Raw genomic sequence first — 23,185 nt, 5'->3', positions numbered from 1 at the left:
ATGATGCATGACCTACTTCTACTGGAGCGCCGGTCTAGATCCTGGCAACTCAGTTTCAATGCCAAAAAATGCAAAGTCATGCACCTGGGAAGCCAAAATCCATGCAAGACTTACACCCTAAATGGCGAGATCCTGACAAGAACTGAAGCAGAAAGAGACTTAGGGGTGATTGTCAGTGAAAACATGAAGACTGCAAATCAAGTGGAGCAAGCTTCATCCAAAGCAAGGCAAATCATAGGTTGCACACGCAGGAGTTTCGTCAGCCGTAAACCTGAAGTCATTATGCCATTGTATAGATCCATGGTGAGACCACACCTGGAGTACTGTGTGCAATTCTGGAGGCCGCATTACCGTAAGGATGTGCTGAGACTGGAATCAGTCCAGAGAATGGCCACCCGGATGGTCTCGGGACTCAAGGATCTCCCATATGAGGAGCGGTTAGGGAAGTTACAGCTCTACTCACTCGAGGAACGTAGAGAGAGGGGAGATATGATCGAGACATTCAAGTATCTCACGGGCCGCATCGAGGTAGAAGATATCTTCTTTTTCAAGGGTCCCGCGGCAACAAGGGGGCATCCATAAAAAATCAGGGGCGGGAAACTGCACGGTGACACTAGGAAGTTCTTCTTCACTGAAAGGGTGGCTGATCGCTGGAACAGTCTTCCACTTCAGGTCATTGAGGCCAGCAGCGTGCCAGATTAAGGCCAAATGAGATAGACATGTGGGATCTATTCTCAGAGATAGATAGGGAGGGTCATTGGGGTGGGCAGACTGGATGGGCCATGGCCCTTATCTGCCGTCTATTTCTATGTTTCTAACATTCTCCACTACAACTGTGCCTGATGCCCGTTGTTACGCCACTCCTCAAAAAACCCTCCCTGAACCCTACCTGCCCTTCCAACTATCGTTCCGTCTCCCTCCTCCACTTCTTATCCAAGCTCCTTAAACGTGCTGTTTTCATCTCAAGCTATCCATGACTCACTTCAATCAGGCTTTCGCCCTCTTCAATCTACAGAAACTACCTTTACAAAAGTCTAAGAACATAAGAATAGCCTTACGGGGTCAGACCAATGATCTATCTATCCCTGTAATCTACCTTCATGGTGGCCAATCGAAGTCACTAGTACCTACCAAAAACCCAAATAGTAGCAACATTCCATGCTACTGATCCAGGACAAGCAGTGGCTTCCCCCATGTTTGTCTCAATAACAGTCTTTAGACTTTTCCTCATGGCCAAATCCAAAGGCCTTTACTGTACTCCATCCTCATCCTCCTTGATATATCTTCAGCTTTTGACACGGTAAATCACCACTTACTCATCGATACGCTGTCCTCGCTTGGGTTTCAGGGCTCTGTTATCTCATGGTTCTCTTCCTCTTTTTCCCACTGCACCTTTAGCTGTCAGTCGGTGTGCCTAATTTGATGTATCTCAGGGCCGTCCTGGAATCACTTATTTTTTCCAACTACATGTTTTCCATTGGTGCTCTAATCTCCTCCCATAGCTTTATGTATCACCTGTATGCCAACTCACAGATCTTTACATCTGAAATCTTGACATTCAGGCCTGGGTCTCAACCTGCCTTTCAGACATCGCTACCTGAATGTCTCACCGCCATCTAAAATTAAACATGGCCAAGACTAAGCTCCTCATCTTTCCTCCTAAACCCGCCTCTCCTCTCCTCCCATTCTCTATTTCTATGAACAATGCCCTCATCCTCCCCGTTTCATCAGCTTGTAACCTTGAGGTAATGTTCAATTCATCTATCTCCTACTCTTCACAAATCCAACAGACCACCAAAACCTGTCATTTCTTTCTCTACAACATTGCTAAAATCCAACCCTTCCTCTCTCTATACTGCTAAAAAACCAAAGTGCTATAGCGGTATACAATTCTATTGCAACTTTCTTCTTACTGGCCTTCCACTAAACCATCTCTCCCCCCTTAAATCTGTCCAGAACTCTGCTGCACAACTCATATTCCACCAATGTCACTATGCCCACACTATCCCTCTCCGTTTCCGCAGTTTAAACTCCTCTTACTGTCCTACAAGTTTATTCACTCTACAGCTCCTCAATATCTCTCCTCTCTCCCTACACTCTCCCCCAGGTACATTGTTCATCTGGTAAGTCTCTCTTATCTGTACCCTTCTCCTCTACAGGTAACTCCAGACTACATCCCGTCTATTTTGCTGCCCTGTATGCCTTGGTAGTAACATAGTAAATGATAGCAGATAAAGACCTAAATGGGCAATCCAGTCTCCCCCAGTAGTCATACTCATTATACTGTATATTCATTGTTAAATTGTGTTTTCTTTAATATTTCTGGACAATAGACCATAGAAGTCAGTCCGATACTGTCTTCAGGTTCCCACTGCTGGAGTTGCCAGTGAAGCCACTTCAGCCTATCCTAACCACCCTGTCACTGGAGCTTCAATCAAAGCCCTCCCCAGCTCATCCTAAACCAAATTATTATATAAAGGACACAAACTGTGCAGGATTGCCCTGTACCGGCCTTAGTTTGTTTTATACCATTCATTTTCTAATCCAGATTCAAAAGCTCACTTTTTTGAAGCTGCTTTCAATTCCAAACTCCAATCCACCTGCTAAGCACCGATATCTATCTTATCATTTTCCCCTCTAACTCCCCCACCTGAGCACTTTGTATAGATGCATCTTTTGTCCAGTTTGTCAGGGACCGTCTCTTCCATGTTTTTTGGTGTACAGCGCTGCCTATGTCTGGTAGCGCTATAGAAATGATTAGTAGTAGCAGTAGTACTAGTAGCAGAGCCAAAAAAGGCAGATGATGTCTTCAACACAACTTGTAGTTGAGAGGAAAATAACTTCACTGGTCAAGACTGATGTACCTTTTGCACCAGAAATGCCAGTTGGAGGTTGGTTTCCTGAGGTAACTTTTGCAAAATGTGGTCCATGTCAGATAGGGTTACCATATGGCTCCAGAAAAAAAAAGAGGTCAGATTGAGACATCCAGGTTTTCCTTCCATTGCTTCCAATGAAAGTAAAACCCAGGTATTTCAATCTATCGTCTTTACTTCCATTTACTTTCAATGGAAGCAAAACCCAGATGTCTCAATCCCTCCTCCTTTTTCTGGAGCCATATGGTAACCCTAGCTTAGCAGGACCCGAATAAGCTAAGTACAAATTATCAAACCATTATCTTTTTTGAATCCAGTCTGATGAATATACCGTTTTGAAATGTTAATTGAATGCAGTAGAATAAGCCTGCTATACTTCCACAAGTTGGCACTGGAGCAAGGCTTCATTAGACCTAGGGACGAGTAACAGATCAATAGTTGCTGCACAGCAGAGCCCCCACGTGGGCAGAGAACTACATCTCCCGGTATGCCTAAGGATACTAAGTGGCGCGCCAGCTCTTAAGCACTTATCGGTATATAAATAAAAGTCTTGACTTCGCGTGGTAGGCAGTGACAGCTGCAGGCCTGAGAGTGGGCGGCTCTACTTTTCGCGCGAAGTATAGTCTATAAAAGGATGGGTGCTGCTGGCATACCGGCAAGGTTTGCTGGCTGGCTGAATGCGCTGAGCGCCAGATCAACGGTCACACTCAGAGTGAGCACGCGAGCTGTTCTCTCTCGCTTCTCCGGGTGCGCCACCGCGCGCCTTCCGCTTTCCCCGTTCCTCAGCAACCCGCTCCAGCGTTCTCCGCCGCCCCTCGCTCCTGTCCTTGTGGCTTCGCTTTGGACTTCCGCCACCATGGCCACCAAGGGCAGTGGGAAGCCGGACCTAAGCTCTGACTCTGGCAGCTGGAAGGAAGCCAAATGTAAGAGAAAGAGTACCCCTGTATGACTAGGAAAGAAAGGGCAGGGGGAGGAGGCAATGAGAGAAGGGCGGGGCTCCATAAGCAGGTCGTCGGTGACACAAAGCCAGTCCTAGTTTTTTGTTCCCGTTGCTCATGTTATTGGGTAGTTACAGTAAATAATATCACAAGTCTCGACGTGCAGTGGGGTGAAATCCTACTTCGAACTACCAATTAGGATTGACTTTAGGCAGGAAGAAGGTGGGGGCATTTGGAAGAGAACATAGCAACTTAGTTTACAGTGGTTTCGAAGGTCTATGCAATATATTGCTTAAATACCTTTCTATCCAGTGGTTGGAGAGATTGGCAATAATAAAATCAAAACCCTATAATAAAATAAGAGAGCCTATGAGAAACATAGGGGAAGATTCTCAAAACTCACCAATAAAATCCGGTGAGTTGATGTAGTGCCCGTAGTGGGAGCGCCTTTTATTTTACGGGCAGTTCTCAGTATAATAGTATGCAAATTATATGCATGTTATCTGTGCGGAATATCGCTGATAAAGAGTGGGAGGAACTGTGCCTAGCGATTGCGCAGAAGAGCAATTGCTAAGCACAGCTCCTCCCTTATGTCAAAGCTGCTGATCAACTGAGCCCCAGCCAGCTTAGCTGATTACCTGGCAGGGAGAGCAGCAGAAATAAAAGTCCCCCCTTTCCACCAACACCCCTGCTGCCCAGATCCCCTAACACCCTTTGCAACCCCGGCAGGAGATATGCCCACTCCCTCCTGCTGCTAGTGATCCCAAACACCCTGAGAACCCCTGCCTATACCCCCCCCCCCACCCGGGCAGGAGGGTACCTACTCCCTCTCATCGCCAGGGTCCCCCGCCACCCCGTGTTTTTCTAACAAAAGCCGGCCAGAGGTTTGCCTACTTCCTCCAACTGGCAGACTTGCCTCTTCAAAATGGCAGGCCTTCCCTTTCCCGTTGCATCTTGGGATGTACCGGTGAGGGGCCTAAGGCTCTGATTGACCCAGGCGCCATGGGATGGGCTTTAAGCGCCAAGGCCAATCAGAGCCTTAGGCACCTCCCAGGTGCATCCCAGGATGCACTGTGAAGGGAAAGGCCCACCGAAGAGAGTAGGCATCCTTGCAGCTGGTCTTTGTCAAAAAGGTGGGGGGTGAGGGTAGGAGTTGGACCCCAGCAGTGGGAGGGAGTGGGCATCCCTCCTGCCAGAGGTGTCGGGGATCACTGATAGAGGGAGGGAGTGGGAATCCCTCCTGTCGGGGTTGTTGGGGAGGGTTGGAGATCTTATTTTCTTTTTTTTTTAATTTGGGGGGTTCAGAACTGTTGAGCTTTTCTTTCCTATTAGTGTTTAAGCCAATCAAGCTACAACAGCTCAGACCCTGTTGGAAAATGTTGCCCACAAATGTGGCACAAGGTTAGGGAATCCCCTAGCGATGATAGAGAATTGTCCGGAGTGCTCCTTTAAATATTGATGAACTCATTTTAATATTAATGACCTTGTACTGCATATTCATGGCAGAGTCAGAAACTGCTAGGAAGCTTGGAAAAGGCCGTTCTGATAACTGGCTGGTAAAATACTGGCCCGCTAAACCAGCTGGAACTGGTTTAGCAACCATTATTAAGAGCACGGTGACTTTTGAGAATTGTCCTCTTAATTTACAATGGTTTGGCCAAGGGTCGTGGCTCATATATTGTTTCTCTTCCAGTGGCTAGAGAGACGGACGGCAATAAAATCAAACTCCTATAGTAAAATGAAGTGATTCATCAATATGCATAAATTAAAATACTGAAAAATCAACCCCCCACACACACACTGCCTCTTTTACAAAGCCGCGTGGCAATGGCCCCGAAGCCCTTTAAATCTCTATGGGCTTCGGGGCCATTAGCACGGCTTTGTAATAGATGCCGACAGTATTAAGATAAAACACATAAATCTGTACCATAAAGGAAATAAAAAAAGATTCTTAGAGACCAGGTGGGCAATTTTATGTCTAGTGGGCCAGGATGGGTATATTGAACTGTTCTGACGGTCAAGGGCAGAGGGGTGGTAATAGACATATAACCGGGATGAAAGGAGAGGAAGGACATGGCATATTATAGTTCTCTAGATGTACAAAAACAAAAAAGCGATTTTGTCTTCTGTGGAAGTATAACATTCCTAAAATATTTTTCTTGCCAGATTATGGACCACAAAATATAAATCTAATATATAATGTTATGATAGTTGATAACAAATAAAAATAAACTCAGAGGGCGGGTAAAAAAATACTTTTGTCTTTTTTGTTTACATTTAATGAGCTCCAGGAGTTTCTGTTAGTTTTCAGAGACAAGCAGGCGATATGCAAGCATACTTCATGATGACATCTGACTGATCCAGTGTGTTGGAGATCTTCTCCTATAGCTAAATAAGCCTTTTAGTTTACTGGGTGTGTGTGGGAGTTCCCGTGCTCATTGTAGTTCCCCCTGCCTATTTCTGTTTTTTGTTCTCCAAGTAAAGTGTGGCTCTCACAAAAAATAAATAGACAACCCTAAAGAAAGATAAAGTCTTCAATACTGTTTCAGGAAAGAACTTCCAGAAAATCTGAAGTTCCTTCAGCTGATGGTTCTACTCAAACAGCTAATCACATGGCAATAGCAATGCTATCACCTCTGTTTCCCTGCTCCCAGAGTCCAGTATTGGCACTGCTGGGGGACGTATCCTGAAGGTCTGCAGCACTGCCATGTTTTTTCCCCAGGGCCTAGTATTGACATCGCTGTTGGAGGTCTCCTGAAGCTTAATGGCATTGCCATCTCCTCACCCCTCACCAAGGCCCAGTACTGGGGCCACTAGGGAAAGTCTCCTGAAGCCTTGTGGCACCGTGATCTCCTTCCCTACCAGAATCCTGTTTCGGCACTACTAGAGGAGATCTCCCAAAGCTCTGCAACATCACCATCTCCCATACCTGAGAGCACAGTACAGCATCGCTGGAAGAGGTCTCCCGAAGCTCTGTGTCACTGCCATCCCTTTTTCCTAAGGCCCAGTACCAGTTCTTCTGGGGGAGGTCTCCCAAAGTTCTATGGCACCATTATCTCCCTTCCCTCAGAGCCCAGTAATAGTAATACTGAGGGAGATTTCACGAAGCTCTATGTCAATATCATCTTCCCCCAGCTGAAGGAGATGTCCCTAAACCGCTGAGGGAAGTGATGTGCTGCATGAGCCCTATTTCTCCTATTCCCAGCCTCTCAGAGGCCTTCCCTCTGGCAGGGGCAATAATGGCAACAACTTTGGCTCAGAGGGAGCATGGTCCACTGTTTTTAGGATGCTGCTCCTGTCCTAATAATGCCCACATTCTCCCCACCATTAAAATATATTATAAAAATTATTATTAATCTCCATCAATAAAAATATATCACTCATAGGAATATATTTCATAAAGAACTATTAATTTGGGGAAAGTTAGCTCGCTTGATTTAAACAGCTCTGTAATAACAATTAAATATACCGTATTTGCCGGCGTATAGGACGACTGGGCGTATAAGACAACCCCCCAACTTTTAGTTAAAAAATAGAGTTTTGTGTTATACTCGCCGTATAAGACGACCCCTTCTTCTTTCTCCACCCCTTTGTATTCCCCCATGTGCTTTCAGCGTTCTTCTCCCTCCTCTGTCTTCAAGTGCTTTCAGAGTCCTTCCCCCCCCCTGTCTTCACCATGGCATTTCAGCGTCCTTCTCCCCCCCCTCCTTCTCTACCGCCCCGGGTGCAGCACAGCCAGCTAGGTCCCCTTACTTTTGTGGCACTTCCCCTACCGACCGACAACAGCCCGGGTCCGACAAACTTCCCTGCCCTTAACCGCGAATCTAAATTACCTTCTTACAGCTGCTGTAAGAAGGTAATTTAGATTCGCGGCTACAGGGCAGGGAGGATTGTCGGACCCGGGCTGTTATCGGTCGGTCGGGGAAGTGCCACAAAAGTAAGGGGACCTGGCTGGCTGTGCTGCAACCGGGGCGGGGCGGCCGCCCCTCTCTCTTGGTACCGCGAGGCTACTCTCCTTCTCCTTACCTGCCATGCCTGCAGCACAGAGCCGAACGGAAGTCTTCCCGACGTCAGCGCTGACATCGGAGGGAGGGAGGGCTTTGTTTAAGCCCTCCCTCCCCTCCGACGTCAGCGCTGACGTCGGGAAGACTTCCGTTCGGCTCTGTGCTGCAAGCAGAGAAGGTAGGGAGAAGAAGAGCCGCGCGACTGAGTACATCCAGCCCCGCAAGTAAGGGCATGTAAACTGTACCCGGCGTATAAGACGACCCCCGACTTTGGGGAGGATTTTAAGGTACTAAAAAGTCGTCTTATACGCCGGCAAATACGGTATATGAATACTTATTCAAGAACTAAGACTCGGAACATTTATAAGCAAACTGAAAATTTTTAATCAAGCACGTAGGCAGTTGTTAGATGGGACCTTCTGAGCAAAGAATTAACAGAAATACTCAGGCAAATGTTGCTAAAGCAGAAGGAATAATTTATCTGGATTCAAAAAGTTACTCACAATGTGAATAGTCCTTAAAATGGAGCAGGGGCCGCATGGCCTAGTGAAGCAGCATGGTGATCCAGGGAGGAGAAGAATTGTAGCTTGATCCAGGCTGGTTCCAGAGGGAGAATGAGCATCTTCCCTTCTGAGAAAGGATTTGCCCCTCATATTTATAAGGCTGACACCTGTTCTAAAAATAGAATCCATTCTCTGTTCCTAGGTGGGCGATAATTGAATTACAATGGCTTGAAAGTATATCCCAATTCAGAGTATTGTTACTTGTCCTTGCTGAATGTGGTGTGAATCTATGTAAAATGGTGGTTTAAAATGGAGTGAAGAGCTTCTATTCTTGCTGATTGGAGTAGCCCAGATATGAATTTGGTGTGAAGGGCTCTTGTTTGATCTTGCAGACCAGAGTTGACTTTGGTGTGGAGGCTTCTATTGATCTTGCAGTCCAGAGATGAATTTGGTGTGAAAGGCTCTTGTTTGATCTACAGTTCTGTTTAGTTCTGGTATCTGAATAGGTGAAGGTGATGGCTCAGTCCTTTCTTTTGTAATAGGTGCATTTAACATAAAAATGAGCTTCTATTGTTAGTTCAGAGATGAATTTGGTCTTCTGGCCTACATCCTGTTATCCACCCTGGCCAGGTTTAACACTTTCTGAAGGCAGTTGGCTCAGTCCTTCCTTTTGTGTTCTATTGAACACCTTTCTGAAAAGATAGCTGTACTGGCTCAAAGCCTACATCAGAAATTCACTTTTAAATCCATCAAATTAATAATTATAAAACCATTTTAACTCTAAGCAAAATTATAAAACCATATAATTTTTACTTTAAGTCCCTCAGAATAAATGATCTATTGAGTCAGGTAATAATTCAAATTCAAAATTCATAACTTCAGTAACATTAACTATATCAGGCTACATATTTTAACTCATATCAGAATTATAAAATCATTTCATGCTACACTCCAACTCTACTCCCCATCTTTGATGGTCGTGCCTACAGGGTGCTAAGCAAAGTAGTTCTGCTATGCAACTGCCTTCACACAGGGCTGCAGCCAGATTCCCCAGCATGGCTTAGAGTTCAGCAGACCCAGGGAAAAAGTACAAGAGCAAGGAAAAGACCTCCCTGACCTCACAGATGGACCTAGCTGCCCCCTTCCCCTGGCATGGCCTTCATCCACATTTAAGCACCCACTTTCATCCACAGCAGATGTGCTATTCTTCTCATCACTCTCATCACTCTCATCACTCTCACCCAGTCACCATTGCAGGATCATTTTGAATCCTTTTTTCAGCTTTTCTAGGGATTTTTAGTGGATGACACAGTTTTGCTGCAACAGTCTACTTCCCAGGCTTTCCAATAGCCTGCTCCCTTCTTCTCTCTGCAACACCAGAATATGAGAACATTCTCCCTTCAATATTATACATTATCCTACTACACCAGTCCCCAAGGGCCTCATGAGGACTTCAATGCCATCAACGCCTCTCCTCAAATCCTGCAGAATCTCTACCATACTTCTTGCCTTCTCAACAGCTGCTCAAATTATATTGGACCTCTTGTCTATCTACATACTCTTGCCCTTGCAGCATCGGTCTACTCTGATTGTCAAAATGCAGGCTTCAACCAGGAGAATGCACCAGTGTCTCAGGCACCAGGTCACAGTGACCTTGCCTCTACCACTCTGAAACCAACTCAATGCCTTCATAGGAGCAAAGAGAAGACTACTCCTATGCCTGCTTTCTGAAGAAGATTTCCAGCTTCCTCAAGCTAAATGCCAACTTGGAACCAGGAAACAAGAATGACTGCCTCACTGTCCTCAAAGTGGCTTCTTGGCCTACCAGTTCATCGGATACTTGAAGATCTGTAACTTGGCAACTGGTAGATACCCTTTCGCTTTCCTGGTGTTACTCAACTACCTCTGGCATCTTTCTGACTCTGGGCACTTCTGTATGCCAACAACAAAGAAGACCACTGAGTGCTATCAAGCCACAGAAAATAATAAAAGGCAAGTAGAAGAGAAGATCTGGATGAACTTGTTTGATTAAAAGTCCAAGCAAAATCCAAATTCTTTACAATATATGAATTGATGTATAAGATACAATACAAACCAAAATCTTGATGTAGATAACCATGGAACCTAACACGGTCCGTGTTTTGGCTAGAGCAAGCTTCCTCAGGAGTTCTTTAGGCAAAAATAAAATTTGTATTTAAACTGATGTGTATACTATCCTACATGAATAGTGATGGATTTTATAAAGTGGTATGTGCAAAGTGATGAGAAAATTGAAAAATGTGAGAGATATGCCAAGAAATATAGAAATTTAATTTGGAGTACCACAGGTGTGGGAAGTGCACAGAAATATTTGTGATGAGATCAAAGAATATTTGAAACATTCAACAGTTGCATACTAACCCTCTCTTCTACTAAACCGTGCTAGCAGTTTTAGCACGGGGAGCCGTGCTGAATGGCTTGCGCTGTTCCCGATGCTCATTGAGTTCCTTTGAGCATCGGGAGCAGCGCGGGCCATCCTGCGTGGCTCTCTGCGCTAAAACCGCTAGCGCGGTTTACATTACATTACATTACATTTGTGATTTCTATTCCGCCTGTGCCTTGCGGTTCTAAGCGGATTACAGTTAAAAGAGATCAGGACATTACCGAGAGAATTACATTACAACGATTTAAGTAAATTACATGTTGTGGTATAGAAATACAAGTATAAGATATCTGGATTTATCGATAGAATAACTTGACAGGGTTCAAGTAGTTACAAGGTTCAGTGGGGAAAACAATATAGGCAACTGAAGAAAGATACCTAACTTTGAAGGAATCAGTTAAGTGGATACCTAAGGGAGATGCTTATTTAGGAGAAGGTTAAATGGATACCTAAGGGAGATGCTTATTTAGGAGTTTGGATATTTTTCGTAAATGAGGTTCAAGGGGATGACTAGTGTGTTATTTGCTGGGGAGAGTGCATGTGCGATTGGGGAGGGGAATATTAAGTAAGGACGTGTTTTTTGAAAAGAAATGTTTTGATTTCTTTCTGAAACACTTTGATGTCTGTTGTTTTGATCACCAGTTTGGTGATGGTGGGGTCAATTTTCGCTGCCTGAGTTGCTAGAAGGCTGTCGTAAAGTTTCTTACGTCGGGTACCATTATGAGGGGGGAAGGTGAAAAGATTCTGAGTTCTTCTTGATCTGGGTAGTCGGTAGCAGCAAAGACGGTTGTTCAGGTAATTGGGGGCCATACCATGGGTTACTTTGAAAAGTAAGCAGTAGAGTTTGAATTGAGTTCTTGCTTTTATCGGAAGCCAGTGAGAGTCTACATAGGCGGGTGTGACGTGGTCGAATTTGCTGAGCGAGTAGATGAGTCTGATAGCTGTGTTCTGAACGGTCTGTAGTTGTTTTATCATAGTATTTGGGCAAGGTAGGTAGAGGCTGTTGAAGTAATCTAAGGAGCTGAGTATGAGGGATTGTACAATGATCTTGAAGTGTTCTTTGGAAAATAATTTTCTTATTTTTCTTAGGTTTCGCATGGTGAAGAATGCTTTTTTATGGTTTTGTGTATTTGTGTTTGCATTGTGCAGCCTCTGTCTAGGTGTGTTCCCAGAATTTTGAGAGTATTCTGTATTGGATATTTGATTGTGTTTACATCTAGTTCTGTTAGGGATGGTTTTTGTTCCTTCTCTAGTAGTAGGAATTTGGTTTTCTCTGCATTCAGTTTTAACTTGTGGTTCGTCATCCATTTTTCTACAGTTTCCAATGTTGTTTTCAGGCGTCCGTTGGAGGTGGGGTCTTGGATGTCGAAGGGGAGGAGGATGGTTATATCATCCGTGTAGCTGAAGGATGTAATGTTTAGGGCGTCTAGGGCCGTGCCTAGGGATGCTATGAAGAGGTTGAAAAGTATGGGCGATAGAGGGGATCCTTGTGGAACTCCGCAGGGGTTTGACCATGAGTCGGATAGAAGATCATTTGACTTGACTCTGTATGATCTTGTTTTGAGGAATCCTTGGAACCAGTTGAGAACATTACCTGATATTCCTATGGTATCTAGTATCTGGAGTAGTATGGAATGGTCAACTAAGTCGAATGCTGCTGAAAGATCGAGTTGGATGATTAGTAACTTATTTCCTTTGCTGAGGTGCTGACGGGCTATGTCTAGTAGGGAAACCAGAAGTGTTTCAGTACTGTGATTGGTTCTGAATCCGGATTGAGTAGGGTGTATGATGTGGTGGTCTTCTAGGTAATTGGTGAGATATTGTGCTACTAGACCCTCTATGAGTTTGACGTATAGAGGTATAGAAGCGATTGGTCTATAATTTGTTGGGCTGTCTATTGGGCCTTTGGGGTCTTTTAGTATGGGAGTAATTATGATTTCGCCAAGTTCCGGGGGGAACTGACTTTCCCTTAGGATGGTTTTCAGCCATAGCGTGAGACCAGCTGTGAATTTAGTGGACGCTGTAGCTAGTAGATAAGGAGGACAATTGTTCAAATCACATGAAGATTTACTGTATTTTTTAGTAGGTTTAGTAGGAGAGGCCCAAAATGGGATGAATATAATATTGTGGTAAAAGACTAATATGCATGAGTGGTGATGGGGAGCTATGTATGTGAACCTGCACATGTCTACTTCCCTGAATAGGTATACCAAAATCAAATTCTCTGTGAAGAAGAATATAAAGTCTATGGAACAGAAATATGTGTGCAAATGTATAAGAAAGTTCAATGAATTAAAAACAACCTTGCCCCTTATACAGATCTGTCATACGTAATGACCAATGTTTTCTCTAAGGACCAAGTTCATGTGAGCAAAAAAATTTTTTCGCAAGCAAAAGACTGAGTTAATGTGAGTGAAAATCATTACCCTGATGGTATTATACACAGTGTACAATACAAATTAAGAATTACAAATATAAATTTAAAAAATGGAAAATAAGATTTTATTCAGTTAGCTCTCAAAAGCTTACACCTCTTTCACCAATGCTCCCCCTCTCTTCCCCAATGTGCATCCACCAGCGTTTGCCCCCTAGCATCCACACCGTTGCTGCTTTCCCAATGCAGCAGCGACAAACCAAAACAAACCGGCTGTGGGATCTTCCCATTAATATCCACAGCTGCCAGCTTTGCACTGGAAGAAGAAGTGACGTCAGAGAGAGCGGGTCGGCAGCAACGTGTACGTATGGGAAGGTCCTGCAGCTGGTTTGTTTCAGTTTGCCACCACCGCTGCTGCTGCTTCATACTCAAGGCAGCTGGAATTCTCAAGAGAAATTTCTCTATTTCAATCTTCTCGAGTTTTGAGCAATTTGCAATGCTCTGTGCACATTTCAAGATTGCCCCCTCAATCAAGTAGTACTTATTCAAACAGACAACCAGGTAGCTATGTACTATGTGAACAATCAAGGGGGCATAGAGTCTCATTCACTTTGCCAAGAAGCAATCACAAATTGTTCCTGGGCGATTCCTCACAACATATTCCTCAAAGTGATTTATCTCTCAGGGAAACAGAATGTCTTAGCAGATGAGTTGAGCAGACTTCTACAACCTCCTGAGTGATCACTCAACCATTTTATGTCAAATATTTTATCTACTCTATCATTGCAATATAATTTGTACCCGAGGATAATCAAGGAACTGAAAGAGTTATAGCTGAACTGCTCCAACCAATAGCAAATCTGTCAATCAAATCAGGAAAGATTCCAGAAGACTGGAAAGTGGCCAATCTTTAAGAAAGGTTCGAAGGGAGATCCAGGAAACTACAGATCGGTGAGTCTGACTTCGGTACCGGGAAAGATGGTAGAGGCGCTGATAAAGGACCACATCATCAATCTCCTTGACGGACACAAACTGATGAGGACCAGCCAGCACGGCTTCAGCAAAGGAAGATCTTGCTTGACAAACTTACTGCACTTTGAAGGAGTAAATGGGCATATAGACAAGGGTGACCTGGTCGACATTGTATATCTAGATTTTCAGAAGGTGTTTGACAAGGTTCCGCATGAACATTGTCACAGGGCTGCCCCTGTTCCTAGTGAGGAAGCCTTGCCAGAAAAGGGAAATGAGGTTTAAACCTTTGAAAGTATTCCTAAGCTTGCTAAAGAGAGTCCCAAAGCAGCCCCTAGGAATGCTTACAAGTCAAGCCTTACAGCAATGAAACTTCCTAAAGCCCTGCCTAAAGCAGGCAGATCTGGTTTAGCTTTACCTAAGCAAGTTATAAGAAAACAAGTGGAAAGACTACATCTCCCAGTAGGCATAGAGCCAGGGAAAGGAAAGATCAGGGCTGGAATACAAGCCACTCCCAATCAGGCTCAAATTGGTTTAAGCCAGGTGAGAAGCTCTCTGAGAGCAGGCTACCCTAACACACCTGCAGGGAGGACTAATCAGCTCCCTTCAATGAAAGAAAACGGAGTAGTTTTCTCAAAGGAGGGGAGCCAGCTCCAGAAGCAAGAAGGTGTTGATGCCCCTGTACAGATCATTGGTGAGGCCCCACTTGGAGTATTGTGTTCAGTTTTGGAGACCGTATCTGGCGAAAGACGTAAGAAGACTTGAGGCGGTCCAGAGGAGGGCGACGAAAATGATAGGAGGCTTGCGCCAGAAGACGTATGAGGAGAGACTGGAAGCCCTGAATATGTATACCCTAGAGGAAAGGAGAGACAGGGGAGATATGATTCAGATGTTCAAATACTTGAAGGGTATTAACGTAGAACAAAATCTTTTCCAGAGAAAGAAAAATGGTAAAACCAGAGGACATAATTTGAGGTTGAGGGGTGGTAGATTCAGGGGCAATGTTAGGAAATTCTACTTTACGGAGAGGGTAGTGGATGCCTGGAATGCGCTCCCGAGAGAGGTGGTGGAGAGTAAAACTGTGACTGAGTTCAAAGAAGCGTGGGATGAACACAGAAGATTTAGAATCAGAAAATATTATTAAATATTGAACTAGGCCAGTTACTGGGCAGACTTGCACGGTCTGTGTCTGTGTATGGCCGTTTGGTGGAGGATGGGCAGGGGAGGGCTTCAATGGCTGGGAGGGTGTAGATGGGCTGGAGTAAGTCTTAACAGAGATTTTGGCAGTTGGAACCCAAGCACAGTACCGGGTAAAGCTTTGGATTCTTGCCCAGAAATAGCTAAGAAGAAAAAAAAAAAAAATTTAAATTGAATCAGGTTGGGCAGACTGGATGGACCATTCGGGTCTTTATCTGCCGTCATCTACTATGTTACTATGGATGTCTTTATAGTCGAGAATGGCCAAAAAAGATAGACATACTAAGGCCCAAACGTCTATATAATTAATTTTCAAACAAAAAGGATAGACATCTTGCAGTTTTGAAAATGAACGTTTTCTGGACGTCTTTCCCAAAACGTCCAAACTTAGACTTAGACATCCTATTGAAAATGCCCCTCTACAGATATATCAGCCATACAGACAAGATGCCCAAACATGCCTAAGCTGGGTTTTATATAACTTATGTGATCACATTGTTTTATTTTTCTTTTTATAGCAAGTCTCTTTCATTTGAAAGGAAGCTTCAGAATGAGAGGGTATAGGATGAAGTTAAGAGGTGATAGGTTCAAGAGTAATCTAAGGAAATACTTTTTACAGAAAGAGTGGTAGATGCGTGGAATAGTCTCCTTGTAGAGGCGGTGGAGACAAAGACTGAATTCAAGAAAGCATGGGACAGGTATGTGGGAGCTCTTAGGAAGAAGAGGAGATAGTGGATGGGCAGGCTGGATGGGCCATTTGGCCTTTGTCTGCCATCATGTTTCTATGTTACTATTTTTAAATTTTGTTGGTATAGATACTTGGGTTGGGTTTTTTTGTTTTATATGGTGTCTCCTTTTAGCTTCCTACCAAAAAGAATAAAATTAGTTCTAAAATAATATCTTCCTTTCATTCCTCCACCTCATCACATATGCATCTTGGATAGGAACTACTATATACTTTTATAAAACTTTGCTTGATTACCCTTGAAATCAAAACAATATCCAGGCAGTTAACAAATTTAAAAAATATAAAACTATTAACATCTACTAACAGGATGTGCATTGAACATTCAGTTTCTTAGGTTCTGTGCAGCTCTATCTTCTTGAGGCAAATTTTGGATGTCTGGATTTTTAGATTTGGTTTGTTTCCTTCTTGCAGCCTTCTTGAAGGGCCTGAACAGCAAACAAAGGCGGGAGCACTATGGCATCAAAGATTATGTGAAGCTGAAGGAAATTCAAACCTGGAAGGAGACAGCCAAAAGTAAGCCAATGTCCAGCTTGGGGATCCTTTTTACTGATATTTATTAGGCCAGTGATATTTATTAAGTAGTGAAAGAAGGCAGACAATAACTTTAAAATCTTGGCTTAAAATTTAGTCCATGATTAACCCTGTGGTAGATTATAGGCAAACAAGCACATTGGACCCCTACCATAATACATGCATTTTTTTAATCACCTCCTCCAGTGTACTATGGCTTAAAAGTATGTATTTTTCCTGATATGTATAAGGCTACCCAGATCCATGGGAAGGCATTTCTTGAGAAGCATCAAGATATTTTATCCCTTGCTGCCAAAGTGTGTCAGGTTTTCATGTAAATAAAGCAGGGGAAATGGAGGACATCACCGTACAGTAGGCCTACTACATATCCAGTGTGCTGGAACTCTCTTCAAGCTCAAAAGAAGCCATTTGAGAGCTTTTATACTGGTGGCATAACTCTTTCTCTAGCCCTCCCGTATGACCAGATGTTGTAATCATGCTGGTGGTAGCAACCAGCACAGGAGCATGAGACTGTATAAATGTATGTAATGATTGTTTGCTTTTATCTATCATTTTATTATGGAGTTCCTTTCTTTTAATTATATTTTACGTAAACCGCTTTGATCCATTTGTTGGAAAAGGCAGTCAATAAAGTAAATAAGCCATAAACCATCTTCAGCTCCACAGCCAGGTAAATCTTTCTTATAGAAACATAGAGTATGACGGCAGAAAAGGGCCGACGGCCCAACAAGTCTGCCCACTCAAGAACCCTCCCTCCCTCCCTCGAGAATCCGTCTATTAAGCATTCCTATTGAGCGACCCCACCTGTCTGTCCCATCGTTCCTTGAAGTCAAGTGTGTTATCTGCACCATTCTCCTCCATTGCAAACTCCAGACTCCATTCCTTTTATCTTGCTATATTTTTTGCCTGGAATAGACTTCCCGAGTCAATACATCAAGCTCCATCTCTGGCTGTATTCAAATCTAGGCTAAAAGCCCACCTTTTAGGCTGCTTTTAAACTTCTGGCTCCTATTCACTTGTTCAATACATATATCTATTTTAATTATTCCCACCATACTTAATTCCCTAATCCCTTATTTGTCATGTTTGTCTGTCTTGATTAGATTGTAAGCTTTACCAAGCAGGGTCTGTCTCATGTTTATTTCGTGTACAGTGCTATGTATGTCTAGTAGCGTTACAGATATAAGGCACAGTAATAGTAGTAGTACAGCTGCAGTGGTCTCTGTGGTCTCTGAGACAGCAATCATACAGTAACTTAGCATACCACTTGGAAAAGATCAAAGGATCCTCAGCATAGTGGTCAGTGTTCTCATTGAAGATTGTGAACTAATTGCAGAGCCTTTATTACAAATATTCACTGTTTCCACAGCTCGAAGAAACTTGCACATCTGACTCAGGGGATAGCCATGACAGATCGTTCTACCTTCATGTTGCTCCACGAATTATGCCTATGACACAGTATTGTGGATGCCTGCAATGGCCACCAGGGAGCATTGGACCACCAGGCTCAGGACTTGCATGACTGGCTTGCTGATGCACCCTGCCTGGGTGATAGCCTGTCTGGAGATAAAGGATCAATGTTCTCTCAGGGTTTCCACAGCTGGCATTGTGCTTGTTGCAGGTTTCCGGGTCTTGCTGCATCTTTGTCATCATGCTGTGGCTTTCTTCAAGGTATGCTCTGAAGTATGCAGTGTGACTTTGGAATTAGTGGGTTCACTGACCTGATTGTGGCGGGAAAGTCAGTTGGTCAAAAATTTGAATTTTGTTGTGAAAGTCTATAGAATGCAAAAGTATCTGGTAGGTTTAAAGATGTTCTCCCCATGGAGCTGGGTTAGATGTTCTCTCAGGGTGGCATGATGGCTGAAGCGTGAGTTTCTACCTGACAAAGACACAGCGAGACCCGGAAACCTGCAACAAGCACAATGCCAGTTGATTATGGAAGCCCCTTTTAAAGATAAGCAATTCTACTGTTTGGCTGCTGTGTAGATTGTAAGTTGAGCAGAGACCATGTCTTGAATGTTCTTATGTATAGTGCTACATACATCTAACAGCGCTATAGATATAACTAGTACAGTAGTAGTAGCAATATGTCTGGCTCTTGTTTATTTCTTTTAACTATCTTATTTTTAAATGTTACAAGTCAAGATGTTACTGCCCCTTTTGAGGCTAATTTGATAGCATTAATTCCTGTGAATTCTTCCTGTAAAACAAAGATTTTCCTTCTTCTCTTGGTAGTTTTCGTTTTGCTTCACCGCTTTGCTTTCTTTTTCAGTTGGGCCTCCAAGCATAGTAGATTAACTGTGCATAAAGGGAAGGGGCACTTTTTCCCCTTTTTCTCTATTGTTAATACATGGTACATAGTCATTGTACAATACTCGTGAGCAAAATTAGAGTGACACAGGGATGGGTACCTACGGTTATTCACAGGGTAGGAATAGGGGCAGAGCCCGTGGGGACAGGGACAAACTTTGTCCCCATGTCATTCTCTAATTAAGCTTTAAATTAGTATCAGTATGTAAAAACTTAACATCTTAGACAACTAGCAACTGAATTCAATGATTAAAAAAAAACTGCAGAACCTGATTTTGGATTTAAACGAACTGTTGTTAAATGACATCATTTATGTCATGTCTGCCTTTGACGTGCCAACTAGAGTCTTCTCTGCTGATCAGACTCCTACCATCTGCAGTGTCCTGCCATCATGTGCCCAGCTGCTTAAGCATCTTGCTGTTACTGCAACAGATTCATCCATCATGCTGGCATCGAAGAGCATTTCCAACATTTAATAGACACTTAGGGCTCCTTTTACTAAGCTGCGTTAGGGCATTAATGCGTGGAATAGCGCGTGCTAGATGCTAACGCCAGTATTGAGCTGGTGTTAGTTCTAGCCGCGTAGCGCAGGGTTAGCGCACACTAAAAACGCTAGCGCACCTTAGTAAAAGGAGCCCTTATTTTCCTGTTCATGCGCTACACAGTGTAGGTTCTTTACTACACCTGTGTCTGAAAGAGAATCCAATTATGATCCTGCATGATGTAGAAACACAGGCAACTGAATGGAGGGAAAGTTGTATCAAAACCAGATCAAAATGGAAGTTTCTATTTGTGATTTATAAACAGTTATACAGAATAATGTCCTTTTTTATACATTAATAAAAAGATTTAAGTATAAAATCATAAATGTTCGAGGCTTGTGCAAATGAGAACAGAGTCCACAGAGATGGGGACAGAGCTCGCAGGGCAAGGATGGGGGCAAAGTTTGTCCCCATGTCATTCTCTAAATTTTCCTAATTGATACTTTTTTGAAATGCATGATAACAAAGAGAAAAGAAAGAGTTGAACTAAATATTCAGATCTTCTAATGTGGAGGAGTGAATAGGTGAGTGCCCCAGGACTCTGTACTGGCACTGGGGCTGTTTAATATGTATGTAAATGATCTGGAAAAGAGAATAAGTGAGAGATCAGTTTGCAGATGAGACAAACTTATTCATAGTTAAAGCACAAATGAATGCTGAGGGACTGCAAGAGGATCTTGCCAGACTGGGGAACTGGACATAGCAGTTGAAATTTATTGTAGACGGACACTACTAGTACTATTGCTTATCATTTCTATAGTGCTGCTAGATATATGCAGTGCTGTACATTAAAATATTCAAGAGACAGTCCCTGTTCAGTAGAACTTATAATCTAATCAAACAGGACAAGTAAGGGGTTAGGAAGTTTTTCAGGCATGGGTGCTTTATAAGTGAGTGGGGGTTAGGAGTTAAAATCAACCTTGACAAAGTAGGCTTTTAACCCTTATTTGAATACTGCTAGGGACAGAGCTTGACATACTGATTCAAGCAGTCTGTTCCAAGCATATGGTGCATTAAGAGAGAAGGAACATAGTCTAGAGTTGGCAGTAGAGGGGAAGGGTACAGACAAGAGAGACTTGCCTGATGAATGAAGTTCTTGGGGAGTACTGTAGGGAGAGATAAGAGAGGAGAGATATTGAGGAGCTGCAGAGTGAATGCACTTGTAGGTCAATAAGAGGAGTTTGAACTGTATTGAAAATGGATAGGGAGACAATGAAGTGACTTGAGGAGAGAGGAGTGAGCATAGCAACTCTAGCAGAATATAAGTCGTGAAGCAGAATTTTGAATGGATTGAAGAGAAGAGAGATGGTTACATGGAAGACCTGTAAGAAGGAAGTTGCAGTAGTCTAGACGGCTCCTCAAATCCAGCTCTTCTCAATGGCATGGTCTACTTCTCGCAGAACCCTCAACAGGATACTACTAAATCTCCCATCTACAAAAAATATTTAGTACAAATGTGTTTTTCACTCCATGCTTACCTTTCTGGGAGTAAAAACTTGGAATGACCTCACAGAAATGACCAGAATGGAACCTAGCTACACCATATTCCAGAAGAAACTGAAAACCCATCTTTTCAACACTTAATCTCCTATATCCCCTCATTTTCTCCTAAATTCTACTTTATCCCTTCTTGCCTGTCCTCTTCCCTCTCCCTCCCGATCATCTCCCTTCTTTCTCCTCAATTCTCTCTAAGTCACCTTGAGCCTGTATAGGTATGCACGACGCACAAATATTAGATTAGATTAGATTAGATTAGATAAATTGGTGGATAAGGGTTTTGGTAGTGTCCTCAGAGAGGAAGGGATACACATAAGGTGAAAAATCCTAATATAGGTATACAATGTTTGGTTCCATATTAAGAATCACCACTCAAGAAAGGGATCTTGGAGTCATTATGGACAATACTTAGAAATCTTCAGCTTAGCATGTGGGGTCAGTTAAAAAAACAAATAAAATGTTAAAATATCATAATGCCTTTATACAGATCTGATATGTATCTGTAAATTGAAAATTGCTTGTAATTCTAGTTGCAGTATCTCAAAATAAGTTGCAGAAGCAGAAAAAAATACAAAGAAAAGTGATGGAAATTGAATATCTCCTTTAGCAAGAAAGACCAAACAGTTTAGGGGTTTTCAGTTTGGAGAAGAGAAGAATGATACAAGATATGATAGAGGTTTATAAAATCACAGCTGAGGTGGAATATAGAGACCAGTTGTTTGCTCTTCCAAAAAGTACTAAGACTAGGGAACTCTTCATGAAATTAACAGGAAGCAGATTTAAACCAATCAAGCAGTCGAATTGTGGAGAATGTGGTCAAGACAGTAAGTACAGTTGGATTTTAAAAGGAGGTTAGGAAAAAAAAGTCTATACACAATTAGCCAAATGGACTTGGGAAAGACTTTATCCCTGGGAGTGAGCACCAAGGAATAGATCAACTCTATAGGATCTGCTGGGTACTTCCTAGTGCCTTGAATTGGCAATTGTTTGAAAGAGGAGGCTGGGCTTGATGGTCCTTTAGTCTGATCCAGTATGCACCTTTTGGACCTGATTCTATAAATGGCGTCTAACTCCTAGGCATCATTTGGTACAGTTGTCAATCAACTGCTAGGCATTGTTTATAGAATTGCATCTAGCAATGCCTAACTCAATTTATAGGCGCTAGGCATCCTAATATTAGGCGCCAGTATATTACGCCAGGGTTTTCCTGGCCTAATTTACTGGCATCTAACATAAGTTATACCATGCCTATTCTCTACCCCTAACCATGCCTACCTTGCGGGTAATTACACTCCAAAACAAGCTTTCTTGCCATATAAAACTAAGAATGCAAAGAACTAAACAATGATATTTAAACACTGGGGATATCTCAGAACGCTACTCTGATAAATGTCAGCGTTGCAGCACTCCTCACTGAATTCACCCTGTGTATATCAAAGCTGGGTTTTTTGCTCCTCTGTATTGTGATTCAGCCTTTTGAATGCTGAAATGGTCGCGGGATGAATGGAACGATGAAAGCCAACAGGCCGTTGCAGTACTAGCCCCGCCCTGAAGAAGAATGTGAAATGCGTTGGTGGGGAACAGTGCAGCCACACAGCTTTTTAAAAAAAAGCTAGCTGCATTATCCATTTATGAATGCTAGAGAATGGAATGCTTAAATTAATAAGCTTAAATAATAAGATGAAGTTTCTATAATATGACAAGGTGAAGAACGTGAAAAATATTATAGAAGATTTAATGGATATACCTAATTAGATATAATATATAGAGAAAGATAAAAAAGTTTAAATTAAGTTTTCATTAAAAGCCAAAGGCTGAATCACAATACAGAGGAGCAAAAAACTCAGCTTTGATATACACAGGGTGAATTCAGTGAGGAGTGCTGCTACGCTGACATTTATCAGAGTAGCGTTCTGAGATATCCCCAGTGTTTAAATATCATTGTTTAGTTCTTTGCATTCTTATAAGGCAAGAAAGCTTGTTTAGGAGTGTATTCGACTGCTTGCCATTTAGCCTACTTCTCAGTTTAATAGTATTACTTTGCGGGTAGGCATGAGTAGGTGCCGCTCCGAGTTGTGCGTGGAACTTTTAATTAATGTTTTTTAGTGAATTCTTAATGGCGAAGACAATTACCATGCCAATTAAGCTCATTAATCAATTTTGAGTTCTGTGAGGAATTCGGCTAGGCTTCTCTAATCTAGATACCTAGTGGCACCTAACCTAGGTGCTGTTTACAGCATCAAGCTCTTTGTGTTCTTTAGTCCCTTCTGTGACTTT

At 42.9% G+C, this 23,185-nt stretch overlaps 1 protein-coding gene across 2 annotated transcripts in view; it reads left to right on the top strand.

The window, feature by feature from the left end:
• The first annotated feature begins 3,408 nt into the window (after nt 1-3,408).
• MACROD1 (mono-ADP ribosylhydrolase 1) overlaps nt 3,409-23,185 on the top strand; it is an 835,512-nt gene continuing 815,735 nt past the window's right edge. For both annotated transcript variants that reach the window (XM_033956597.1, XM_033956599.1), the window contains exons 1-2: nt 3,409-3,796; nt 16,440-16,541. In XM_033956597.1, the coding sequence (XP_033812488.1) occupies nt 3,508-3,796; nt 16,440-16,541 (391 nt within the window). In that variant the 5' untranslated portion in view covers nt 3,409-3,507. The remainder of the gene's footprint in view (nt 3,797-16,439; nt 16,542-23,185) is intronic.

The sequence above is a fragment of the Geotrypetes seraphini genome, chromosome 8, assembly GCF_902459505.1.
Source record: "Geotrypetes seraphini chromosome 8, aGeoSer1.1, whole genome shotgun sequence".
NCBI classification, from domain to species: domain Eukaryota; kingdom Metazoa; phylum Chordata; class Amphibia; order Gymnophiona; family Dermophiidae; genus Geotrypetes; species Geotrypetes seraphini.
Note: the sequence above shows the minus strand (reverse complement) of the source record. Positions and strands in the feature narration are given on the sequence as shown.